The sequence below is a fragment of the Oryzias latipes genome, chromosome 17 (genome assembly GCF_053564925.1).
Source record: "Oryzias latipes strain Hd-rR chromosome 17, Olatipes_Hd-rR_3.1".
In the NCBI taxonomy this organism is placed as follows: Eukaryota; Metazoa; Chordata; class Actinopteri; order Beloniformes; family Adrianichthyidae; genus Oryzias; species Oryzias latipes.
Genome location: NC_136253.1, coordinates 10,266,165 through 10,279,446, shown reverse-complemented (window position 1 = coordinate 10,279,446; position 13,282 = coordinate 10,266,165). Strand labels below are relative to the sequence as shown.

Here is a 13,282-nt window from a genome sequence, read left to right as displayed (position 1 = left end):
TGTAGCAAAATTCATTAACAGTGAGCATTAGCAGAGGGGAGGCGGGGCGATGACGTCACTGCTTTCTCCGTGTGTCTGACACATCAGGAGCAGACTGTGCTAGCAGCAGAGAAGACGGCTTTGAGTTGGTTGTGAACTTCTGATGAGTTTCCACAGCTTCTCAGGACTACATAGCAGCATGTCCGCCTTTTGCGGTTCTCCTCCTGACGCACCGCGGACAAGCTATTGTTCTTCGGACCGACAGCTGCCTTTGCATAGCGGAGCGCGAAGCACCCAATTTATGATCGCCGACGGCGGAAATGCTGCTGCTATCTGAGAAACCATCATATGAATTTGTGTTTCCAGTGGTGTCCAGAACAAAAATAAAGACTGATGTAATTCCCACATATTTAAAAAATTTATTTGCAGCTTCGCGCTGAATTTGCTGTTTGATGACAGCTGGAGCTCCATCAACGGATAGCAGATTTCACCGTGCTAAACGCTTGCTGGGTGGGCCAAAAACACTCACTCAGCGTGAAGTGCTGTTTCTACAGTGTTCTGGTTTTGACTTTTCTTTTTATTTATGCTACACAATCACTTCCATAAAATCTTTCCATTTTAAATGTAAAATACATTTAAATGTAATTCTTTTCATTTTATTTATAGTGATTTCATTTTTTTGTTTTGTGTTTTGTAACTTTCATTCTTCATTCAGTTATTCATTCATTCATCTTCTACCGTTTTGTCCCTTTTGGGGTCACGGGGCTGCTGGAGCCTATCCCGGCCACTTGTAAGCAAAGTCAGGGGACATCCTGGACTACTCGTCGGTCTGTCACAGGGCCACAATCACAAACCCATGCACACTCACACTCACACCTAGGGACAATTTTGCCATTGACCGCCAGTTCATCGAAGGCTAAATGTTGTTAGCACGTATTTGCCTCCTAACCCTAGTTCCGGCTACGTTCCGCCACCAAAAAAAAGCACTGACCACACAGATTAAAAAAAATGTAAGGGGAACAGGCGTTTCATAATAGTCATAACAATAATAAAAGCACACTTAGATAATCATCTTGCTCTATGTCGCAACTCTGTTTGTTTTTTCCTTGTACTATCCTATGGGGTCCAGATGACCCGTTTCTTACATTGACGTGTTATCCCTACTATGACAAAGGTGGATAAAGATGAAGAGGATTTCATGTAATTCAATGATGTGTGAAGATCACAAATCATTGAAGAAAAAAGGTTCAGCGCACTGTCTTGTGGGGTCTAGATGACCCAACTCCCAATGTTAAAGTGCCTAGGATAGCACAAGGGTTACAACAGAACTCCATATTTCTTCTCCTACGGCCATTTCTGGTATTTTAGAGAGTTCTGCGCATGTGATTTATTACGACCAAAAGTGTGGCATGTGCAAACGCTTCTTGTTATCGGAAAAAGGTTTTCTTGGCGCATGTACACAGTTAAATGGTAACCCGATCTTTGATCCGATCAAAGATATTTTGCTCATGTAACTGCAGCTAGGGATGCTGGATGAGTGTGTGGACTCACTGAGTGGTGGCAGTGAGGGGTAGTTGAGCAGAAACTGGCTGTGATCCTCTGTGAGTGAGAGCTGCTTCAGCTCAGCGTCTCTCCTCTTCAGCTTAGTGATCTCCTGCTCCAGCTCCTCCTGAAGATCTTTGACTCGACTCACTTCAGTTTGCTGCTGGGATCTGCTGCTTCACTGACTGTGCAGACACAGGACGTGGCACGGATGTTCAGCAGGGTAAACCCCAGGAAAGCGGCAGGACCTGATTGAGTTCCTGGGAAAGTTCTGCGGGCCTGCGCCGACTAGCTCTCCCAGGTCTTCACAAAAATCTTCAACCTGTCGCTAACTCAAGCTTCCATCCCTGCTTGTCTGAAGTCATCCATTATCATCCCGATACCCAAAAAGTCGTCATCCACAGCCTGCCTCACGGACTACCGTCCAGTTGCACTCACCCCTGTCATCACCAAGCGTCTGGAACGGCTGCTCCTAGGATACATCAAAGACTCCCTTCCTTCAACCTTCGACCCCCACCAGTTTGCTTACAAAGCAAACAGATCAACGGATGATGCCATATCCATCACCCTCCACACTGCGCTGAGCCACCTGGAACACAGAGACACCTACGCCAGGATGCTCTTTGTGGACTATAGCTCAGCCTTTAACACAATCATTCCTGACATTCTGGTCAGCAAACTGTCTGACCTAGGACTCCACCCAATCACCTGTTCCTGGATCAAGGAGTTCCTGACAAACAGACCACAGACAGTCAAACTCTGTCCCTACTTCTCCTCCACCCGGATACTGAGCACAGGCTCCCCACAGGGATGTGTGCTGAGTCCTCTGCTGTACACACTGTACACAGCAGACTGCAGACCAGCCCACACCAGCAACACCATAGTGAAGTTTGCAGACGACACTACTGTGGTGGGGCTGATCTCTGGAGACGACGAGACGGCCTACAGAGACGAAGTCCGGAAACTGTCAAGGTGGTGTCAGGCTAATAACCTCATCCTGAACACCATCAAGACCAAGGAGATCATCCTGGACTTCAGGAAAAACAGAGCAGATCCACCCCCACTCTACGTCAACGGAAACTGTGTGGAGAGGGTCCACAGCTTCACCCTCGTGGGCACTACCATCTGGACTGACCTCATATGGTCTATCAACACCATGGCTGTCATCAGGAAGGCACAGCAGCACCTGCACTTCCTGAGAAGGCTCAGGAAGAACAATGTAGGCCAGGAGCTGCTGGTAACCATCTACTGCTCAACCATTGAGAACATCCTGTCCTACTGCATCACGGTGTGGTTTTCCCACTGCACTGAAGCAGAACGGCAGAGCTTCCAGAGAGCGGTAAAGAGAGCGCAGAGGATCATCGGCTGCCCTGAAGGACATTTACAAACTAACATCACTAACATCACAACTGACTCCACCCATCCTGCTTTCCCTCTATTCAACCTGCTGCCCTCTGGAAGGAGGTACAGGTCCATCCAAACCAGGACAAACAGACTAAGAAACAGCTTCTTTCCATAGGCAATTACCATACGAAACACGCATACCTCCACCAACCACATCTTACTCTGACCTTTTACTACAATGTGTGTAATATCCTGACTCTGCAATAACCGGGTCACTATGCAATAACTCAATATTTATTATGCTGTGCTTACAGCAACTCATCTCATTCCATTCTATTTTATCCACAAATATTTATTATTTAACAGTTTCTGTACATATTGTTCATGTTTTTGTTAAGAATTGTAAATACAGTATTTCTTTTCTATTCTATTTTATTTTATTTTATTTAACTTCCTCACTCCAAGGCTGCTGCAATTTCATTGTATCCCCATGTACAATGACAATAAATGATTATGATTCTGACATCACAGCTTCTTTTCTGGATGAGACGGATCATTTCAGTGAAGCTCTTGTCACTGTCCTTCACTGTTTGATCAGCAGAGTGATTGATGGCCTCCACCTCCTGTTGTCGACTTTCCTTCAGCTAGTTTTCTTCCATGCAGTGCAGACATAACAGTATAGTGGCAGCCAGGGCCCTCCAGACACCTGCAGAGGCAAACTGAAGGGTCAGAGGGAGCATAAGCCTCAGCCCAGCCAGAGGACAGTCCCAGACAAGGTACCCATCACCACCCGGGAGTCCTGAGCATCCCCCTAACCCCAGACACAAATCAGTCTTCCTGCTCTGGAGCAGGGTACCAACAAGAGACTAGATGTTGAATTTAAAGATAGAACTGGAAGAGCAGAACCCAGCCACTGCATATTTTTTTTTTTATTTTTTTTTTACTTGTCCTGTCCAACAGCTGGGCAGGCAGATGAGAGCTGATGGCCTCTTGTGTTGGATGTATTTTACTTTAACAAGAGGGGTTATTACCGTAATCTTCAGACAAACCAAAGGTATGTCTGAATAAACCCCTTTTGTATTTTAGGCCAAACTTTATTAATTTCAATCATGTTTGAAAATCTTTGGTGTTGGACCGGACGGAAAAGGAAAGAAGGGAAGAAGAGAGAGGGATGTTAGAGAGGGGGGGGGGGGGGGGGGGTTAAGAGGGTGATAAGGGGGGGGGGGGGGGGGGGATAAGAGCATGAAGCAGCATTAAGTAACAAGTTTACTGGTTGTTTATCATTACGGTAAGGTTCAAATGTAGTACAAAAAGGGCTGGGCCTGTCCACACACACACCCAAACGTTACCAACACACCTGCTGGCTGAAAAAAATGTCCACTTGTCAACATGTACACAAAACCGATAGTGTTCACACACGTGTACTTATGCCTTTAAACCAACTAGTGTGAAATATTTCAGTCATTCAATCATGCAAACTGTTAGTGCAAAGGTGAGCTAACACCTGTGCTCAGGTGAGTGTTTATGTTTTTCTAAAATGGACGGTGGAATGTGAAAAGAAGGAAGGAGAGTGCCCAGCCATCCCCACACCAAGACCCCCGCCGCAGCAGCAGCGGCAGCCGGAACCCCTCAACGCCACACGGCAGCAGGCAGGGAACAACCACCCCCCGGGCGACCCAGTCCGCCACCCAGGCCAACCATGAGAACAGCCCCCCCCCGCCACGCCGGGAGAGCCAACGCAGGGCCCCACCCGAGAAGGGTGCCCACAGCCCCAAACGAGCAGCCCATCACCCCCCAGGAGTTCCGGGCATCCCCCTGCCCCAACCCCAGGTACGAGCCAGGACCCCCCAAGGGAGACCCGCTCCGCACTCCAGGCAGCCACCCACCCCGCCCACGGTTGGTCCAGGGAGGAGCAAGGCAGGGGCCAGCCGCCCCCGCCCAGGAGGGGAGCGCCCCGGGGAGAAAGGGGGCCCACCAGGGGTGTTGTAAACTTGGCCCGACCAGGCTCGGCCATAGTAGGAGATTTGGCGGGGCCCAGCACCAAGGGGCAAGGACCAGAACCCACCCCCCAGGGACACGGACACCCCCGGCTCAGGTGTAATGTGAACCCACCCCCACCCCCCACTCCCCCGTGCGGAGAGAGCACCGCCGCGCCCAGGAAACCGGCACCCAGGGGACACGGCGCTGTTGCCAAGGGCCCCGTACCCCCCACCAGGGAAGAGGTAGGGGACAGATGGTCCTAGGTCCCACTTTCCTTTTACAAGGAAGGTGGGACTTAAAGATAGATGTTGGAATGTATATTTTGAGGGGAGAGGGGTGTGTGTACTAAGGGGGTGCAGTTAAAATTGGCGGGTAGGGCACTGAGGGGACATCTCCTGATTACTCACAGTGATGTCCCCTCACCTTCCCCACTAAGGGGCCCTAAATGTCTAAGGTGCGGTTAAAATTGGCGGGTAGGGTGCTGGGAGGACATCTGCTGCTTGCTGGCAGTGATGTCCAAGCACCCCCCTACCAAGGGCCCTACATCTCTAAGGTGCAAATAAAACCGAAAGAGGGGGGGCCCACTCCATACAGCAACCATGGGAGGGGGGGACCACTGCCAAGTAGCCCCCCCACCACCTCACCCTAATATGAGGTTATATGAGGAAGGGGGTAAGTTGGGGACAGCTGGTAAACTGTACCCCGGTGGTCAAACGGCCGTCCCCCAGCCCCCCCGTCAGCATAGGGGCCCGGCCCCCCCAGACCAGGGGCCCCATCCCCGGAGGCGCCGACACCCCCGCCCAGCACCACCCACCCCACCCAGAGAGAGAGGAGCCAGAAAGCGCCGGCCCCCCGGAGCAAGCCCAGGCCCCCACCCCCAAGCGCCGGCCCTAGAAGAGCTCCGGTCAGGCCTCGACGGGACCGGGGCAGCTAACCGGCCGGGGCAACCGCCGATTGCCTCAGCGGGGACCCTGACCCGTCAACCCCCCGAGGTCCCGTGCCAATAGTGGGCTCCCCAGCCAGAGGACAGTCCCAGACAAGGTACCCATCACCACCCGGGACTCCTGAGCATCCCCCTAACCCCAGACACAAATCAGTCTTTCAGCTCTGGAGCAGGGTACCAACAAGAGACTAGATGTTGAATTTAAAGAAAGAACTGGAAGAGCAGGACCCAGCCACTGCATATTTAAAGTCCAGCAGACGAGCTTCATCCAGATGGAGTTGGGGGACTGTCAGGGGCGCGAGTCGAGCCGAGGCAAAATCCACAGCCAGGTGTAGGAGCAGGAGCAGAGACGAGGTACTCGGTCAGGAACAGGAGCACGGATGAGCCAACTGGAGTCTGGAAGCACTCCCACTCCCCAGGAGGGGAGAGGGAAAGAGGGACAATACATGAATCACACTGCACAAAACAGAGGCATGGAGAACTAAATGATGAATAATGATCAAAAACAGAGAAGAGAGGAAGGGTAGAAGTAGATAAAGAAAAGAGGACAAAACCTCAGTGCACCATAGCTACCCCAGCTTCAACTTTTAGCAGCCTAAACAAATTGTTATTGTTATTAATTTTAATTTAAACACATTAACATTAAGTTAAATAATCTCTGAACACTAGCTAGTCTGGCAACAAGTCTGTCCAAAGAGGACTGTTTTCAGTCTAACTTTGAATGTAGAAACTGTCTCGGCCTCTCTTACATGAGCTGGGAGCTTATTCCATTAAACAGGGGTTTGGTGGCTAAACGCTCTACCTCCAACTGTACTTTTATTAACTCTAGGAACCACAAGCAGTCCTGCATTTTGCGAGTCAAGTGATCTGTTTGGGGGGTAAGGGACTATGAAGTCCTTAATGTAGGACGGGGCCACACCATCTGAGGCATTATAGGTTAACAGGAGGATCTTGAACTTGATTCTAGAATCAAGTTCTTCTTTCTTCTTTTTTTGTAAATAGGTTTTGTCCTTTTTCTGTTCATTGCGCTCTTGAAAATAAACAAGTTAGCATCCTATGACACCAACTAAACTTAGCATTGCATCAGCTTAGCCTCTAAACCAATACTTAATAAAGTTTGTTGGTGAGATTGGAATTGGGTTTTTAAAATACATTTATGGTGAATACAGTCTGTAACTTGGTGGGAAAGTAGTTTAAGCTAAAGATGATTTTTAGACTAAAAAAGACTCCTGATTACCTAATTACTGGTGAATTACGCCCCCCTCTCGTACCACAAAGAGGCGCAACTTTCTATGTCGTGCAGCAGAGGGCGCCATTTAACAATTAAAATGAAACCTTCGCTGTTCATACTATAGAAAGAAACTACTTTTTTCCCTCAAAACCACCACTGTGTTCCCATGACAATAACACAAAAACATGAACAAAACGTTTGTAACAAATTTGAATTTGTGATGGACTAACCAATTGTAAACGAGCCCCGCTTAAAAAACTATAAAGGGTTGTAGTTACCAAAAATAGCAAAAGTAAGGAAATTTACAAAATTACAACGAATTTCATTCATAAAAGCAGTAAAATAAACACAGCTCAACTGATAAAATTTAGCAGCTATTATTATATCTATATATATTATTATATAAAGTACAACTCAAACTGACCAGACACATTAGGAGAATTATATGAATGATCAGACCACTGAGAACAGGAGGCAACCACAAAATAGAACAATGTCTTAAATGAACATAGCGATTATTTTAAAAATTAAGTTCACTCAAAAAATAATCAAATACAAAGACGTGTTGAATTCAACTCCATAAATTTACCATTGTACAAGTTAGCACACACAACAGAGTTCTACAACTATTCAAAGACTCTAAAGAACTGAAAATGGTCATTTGTTGAATTTACTGCATTAGGAGGTAATTACTGAAATCAAAAGCTATTCCAATAAAAAACATTTTAATAGGTCAAGTTACATCGGAGCATTTTGTCTGTGTTTATTTTGTGGGAGCTTCACAATTCCTGTTTACATAGAACTTGTGAATTTTTAGAGAGCTTCTGCTTGAATTTCTTTGCAGTATTTCAGAAAACCTCCTAGAGCAACTGTTTGAATGCAATCTGCCTCCCATCCTCATATTTGACTTGAGGATGCTCCCAAGATTCTCTATAGGGTTGAGGTCAGTGGACAATGGGGGCCACACCATTTGTTTATCTCCTTTTATGCCCATAGCAGCCAATGATGCAGAGGCGTTCCTTGCAGCATGAGATGGTGGATTGTCATCCCTGAAGATGATTTGTTACAGAAAGCACAGTTCTTCCTTTCGATCCACGGAAGAATGTGGTCAGTCAGAAACTCCACCTACTTTTCAGAGGTCAGTTTCACACCTTCAGGGACCCTAAAGGGGCCGACCAGCTCTCTCCCCATGATTTCGGCCCAAAACATGACTCCACAACCTCCTTGCTGACTTGTTGGGACATGATGGCCACCCACCAACCACCCACCACCACATCCATCTGGACCACCCAGGGTTGCACGGCACTCATCAGTGAACAAGACTGTTTGAAAACGAGTCTTCATGTATGTCTGGGCCCACTGCAGCCGTTTCTGCTTGTGAGTGTTGTTTGGGGGGGACCAGCAGGTTGACATATAACTGCAGGCCTCTGGAGGATCCCACACCTTGATTTTGTGGGAATTCAGACACCAGCAGCCTCAAATATGTGCTTGCTGCTTTGTAATAGTATTTAAGTAGATGCTCTCCTAATCTGAAATATATGTTTGGCAGAAACCTTCATCATTTTTCCTATATCTTCCCGACCCGTGTGTGATCTGAATCAGTCACAAACTTCTTAGCCGTGTGATGATCAAGCTTGACTTTTCGTCAAATTTTGTGGTATTTTTATGGCACTTTCCACACTGTGGTACCACACTGCATTCACTCATCATAAATGAATTTCTTCTTTTCTTTTTTTTTGGGGGGGGGGGGTTCATGCTTGCCTTCTTTTTCATTACCAATTTTTTTAGAATTGAGCTATCTGCTTGAAATAACTAAATTTAAATGTAAACTTCCCCTGCTCCATGCTTCTACTCTACAGATAAACACCCCATTACCATCCACAAGCTCAGCCGCTTCACAGATACTGGAAAGAACAAAATCATTTGTTTCTTCCATTGAGTAAAAATACAGTCTTTTCCACAATGACATTTTTTTAAAATGTTGTTTTTTTCATTTTCATAGTTTGTTTTTTTAAACTAAATTTTAAAACATAACAAAGCATCCATATGATTGTTTTGATATGACCACCCACCACAGGTTAACACACAGTGGATGTCACATCAGAGATTGGGAAGAGAACTGAATGACTTATTTACTATATAGAAGAATTACAATCAATTTGTTTGTGAAAATGTGCCTTCAGTGTGTTGGCTATGTTTGCCCTTTGATAAATTGGCAAAATTTCTAGAATGTACCATACTTTCACCCCTCAGTAAATGGGCAGACTCTCCCTGTGACCGCAACTTGGGCTACACCTGGCTTAGGAAATGGAAGAACAAATGGATTTCTCTTTTCTCTTTTTATTTCTTACAAACACTTCTCCACAGAATATTAACTCTTAAAAAGTGTAGTTCAAAATGATTAAAGCAGAAAAATCACAAAAAACAAACAAACAAACATTTCACTTCTTTCATGAACTTTAGGAACTATTTGAGTTTACAAAACTCTGCAGTTTCTCCAACATGATCAAATAAGAATCCAGCATGGAGCGGCTGAGTGAATGTGGTCTGGACTCTGTGGAGGAGAGTCATGCTTTCAGAGACGCTGTAGAAGGACAGAACACCTGCTCTGTGATCCAGGTACACTCCTACTCTGGAGGAACCAGGAGCTGAGATGGAGGTTTGGATACTGTTGTGGAAAAAAAATAAATTGTCTTGGGAACAATACAATGCCCAGGATTTGTCATTAAAACCAAATCCACTTTCATCTCCAGATCTGCTGATGTTCTTGTATGCGACTGCTATATAAACAAGATAACCTTTCCACTCCACCTCCCAGTAACAACGTCCAGTCAGACTCTCTTTACTCAGAGCTTCTCCATAATCAGTAAATCTATCTGGATGATCAGAATCAGACTGAGTTTTCTTCATCATTGTCATCTTTCTGTTCTCCTCTGACAGTAACAGTCGTCTGTGTGCTGTGTTTGGATCCAGTGTGATTTGAAGTGAATATTTGAGGAAGTCAGCTCTGCTCTTTGGTTCCGGTTCTGGCAGTAAAACATCCACATGAGTGACTGTCAGTGAGATGTTTGTCCATTCCTCTCTCAGAATGTCCTGCAGTTTGTCTCTGAGCTCTGACACAGCTGCTGTCACATCCTCAAAGTATCTCAGAGGACGGACATTGATGCTGGATGAGTGTGTGGACTCACTGAGTGGTGGCAGTGAGGGGTAGTTGAGCAGAAACTGGCTGTGATCCTCTGTGAGTGAGAGCTGCTTCAGCTCAGCGTCTCTCCTCTTCAGCTCAGTGATCTCCTGCTCCAGCTCCTCCTGAAGATCTTTGACTCGACTCACTTCAGTTTGCTGCTGGGATCTGATCTGCTGCTTCACATCACAGCTTCTTTTCTGGATGAGACAGATCACCTCAGTGAAGATCTTCTCACTGTCCTTCACTGTTTGATCAGCAGAGTGATTGATGGCCTCCACCTCCTGTTGAAGCAGCTTCACCTCCTTCTCTCTGTCCTGGATTCTCTGCTGGATTTGTTGTTGACTCTCCTCCAGCTCTCTCTGCCTCTCAGTCCTTTCTGCTGCAGCTGAGACTGTGTCGTGGCCTCTATGTTCATCCACAGAGCAGAGATAACAGATACACTTCTGATCAGTGCGACAGAACATCTTCATCACCTCATCATGACGGGAGCAGATGTTCTCCTGCAGGTTCTTGGAGGGTTCCACCAGCTTGTGTTTCTTGAATGCAGCTGCATCCAAATGAGGCTGAAGGTGTTTCTCACAGTAAGAGGCCTGACAGATCAAACAGGACTTGATGGCTTTCAGTTTTCTTCCAGTGCAGACATCACAGACCACATCTTCAGGTGCAGCATAGCAGAGATTAATCTTCTGCATTTCCAATAAATCTGCCAACACAATGTTTTTCTCCAGAACAGGCCTCGGTATGAAGGTCTTCCTGCACTGAGGACAGCTGGGGATTTTCTCCTCTTCATCCCAGAATCCTTGAATACACTTCATGCAGTAGCTGTGTCCACAAGGAATAGTCACCGGATCCTTTAGTAGATCCAGACAGATGGAACACTTGAATCTTCCTAAGTCGAGTTGAACTCCTCGTTGAGACATTTTCCGTCAGACAGTTTCACTTTCTCTGAACAGGAAGTCTCTGTGAGCTCTGAGTCAGGAAATGAGATCTGCAAACATCCTTTGTTTTAAGATCTGTGTGTGTGTGGGTTGAGGAGGGCAGCAACTCTCTTCTTTTTAAATACAGCGCATTCCAAATGATCATGCAACTGATTTTTTTTTCTCAATGCTAAGTGCAAATGACAGTCAGCACAACTTTCAAGTCACTAACGATTAGAGTATATATTACTGATAAATGTTTTTGAATAAACTCTTAAAGATAACAGTATTTAGAAAAAGAAAACTGAAAACCTTCAAACACAAATCCACATTAATACTCACAACAGAGTTCTACAACTATTTAAAGATTCTAAAGAACTGAAATTGGTCATTTGTTGAATTTGCTGCATTGGGAGGTAATATTTACTGAAATCAAAAGCTCTGAGTCAGGAAATGAGGTTTGCGAACATCTGCATGGTCCATAATCTTACTTAGTCCCAACCTTTTGTTTAAAGCAGCAGTAAAAGTTTTCTGTGATGCTTTGGGTTCTTTGTTGCTCAAAGACTCCCAAAAACCGTTCAAAAATTGGATTTCTGTACTTTGAGAAATGATGAGAAGACTCCTGGAAATCACATAGACTTTTTCTTTTTTTGACCTCTGATCTGAAGATTGCAGGCTTACTGTCCTGCAATTAAACTACACCTAATCCATACTTTTATGCATCAACTTGGAGTTTGAGCTCTTTTGCAGAATCAGAGTATATCAAAACTGGTCCTGGCTCTCGTGTAATTCGTTTTTCCAATTTACTGAAAGCTTTTTCATACTGTGCATCCTATACAAACTCACTGGACTCTTTCAGTTGTTGGCTCAAGGGAGCATTTTTGTCTGAGAGGGTGCGACCTTGGACAAATAGCTTACGATTGCCAGAATAGTCTCGAGCTCTCCTTGGTTTTTGGGGGCTTCCATCTCCTTGATGGCTCTGATTTTTTCTGGTTCAGGTTTGATGGCTTCAGCTGTGAGGCGGAATCCAAAACAGCTGACGTCGATGGCACAGATGATGCTCTTATCGGGACTCAGCCTGACATCTCTCCCTCCAGAGTGCTGCAGCATTGCATGAAGGTTCCTGGCATGGTCAGCTTTTGTTTTTCCATATATCAATATATCATCAACAATAGCTGTGACACCCTCTAGTCCCTCAGAGTTCTCGTCAATCTTCCTTTGGAACTCATCCTGTGCTGATACAAGACCAAAGGGCAGCCTCAGGTATCTTCAACGTCCCAATATGGTGTAAACGTTGTAAGCTTGGATGAGTCATCTGAATATTTTATGGCCCAGTAGCCAGACCTGGCATCCATGACAGAAAAGCATCTGGCAACAGCAAGCTTGCCTGTGATGTCATCAAGAGTTGGCAGAGGGTAGTGTGGGCATTTTACTACCTTATTCAAGTCTCTGGGGTCAAGACACATTCTGAGTTTACCTGTTCGTGGTTTTTCAGCTACAACCATTCTGTGGGTTCCGTCACTTCAACAATATTATGTTGTTCTTCTGTATTTTCCAGCTCTTTCTTTAGTCGACTGCGACTCGACGGCGAAGCGCACGTGGGACTCGTCTTGGAGGGTGTACTAAAGGAGTATCTTTTGGATCAAGATGGATAGTGCACTCACCCGGGAATAGTCCTATTCCTGAGAAAACATGCTTGAATTCATCCATAATGTTGGTCCCTGGTGTCTGGGTCACAGACATCACAAGCTGAATTAGACCAAAGTCTAGGCAAGCTTTTAAACCTAGAACAGGCGGTGCTCTAGTGTCCACATCATATATTTTCAGTCTTAATGCTTTATGTTTACACTTCAGCGTGCATTTGCCTCTTATAGCGTTCTCCTCCATATCCATAGAGCAGGTATGAGACTGGTTCCAGGTGCTGTGATCTTCCTATGATATCAAGCATATGTGTGGTAATGACACTAGAGGACAAACTCGTGTCCAGTTTGAAATTAACAGTAATTTGGTTGGGGCCAACTTTCAGTTCTGCAAAAGCTTGTGAATTATTGCCATTTTGTTTAGCGCGATGAACTGCATACTGCATCTGTCATGGTGGCCTGTCAGACTCCTCCCCCTCCCAGCTCTGCTCCAGACTCGCAGCTGTGACTACTCACCTCATC

At 45.8% G+C, this 13,282-nt stretch overlaps 1 protein-coding gene across 1 annotated transcript; it reads right to left on the bottom strand.

The window, feature by feature from the left end:
* Window positions 1–9,343: 9,343 nt before the first annotated feature.
* On the bottom strand, window positions 9,344–11,162 carry LOC110016973 (tripartite motif-containing protein 16-like). Its single transcript, XM_023965286.2, has one exon. It carries the CDS (start codon window positions 11,121–11,123, stop codon window positions 9,486–9,488), a length of 1,638 nt encoding a protein of 545 aa, XP_023821054.1. The 5' UTR covers window positions 11,124–11,162; the 3' UTR covers window positions 9,344–9,485.
* Between the last annotated feature and the right edge of the window lie 2,120 nt (window positions 11,163–13,282).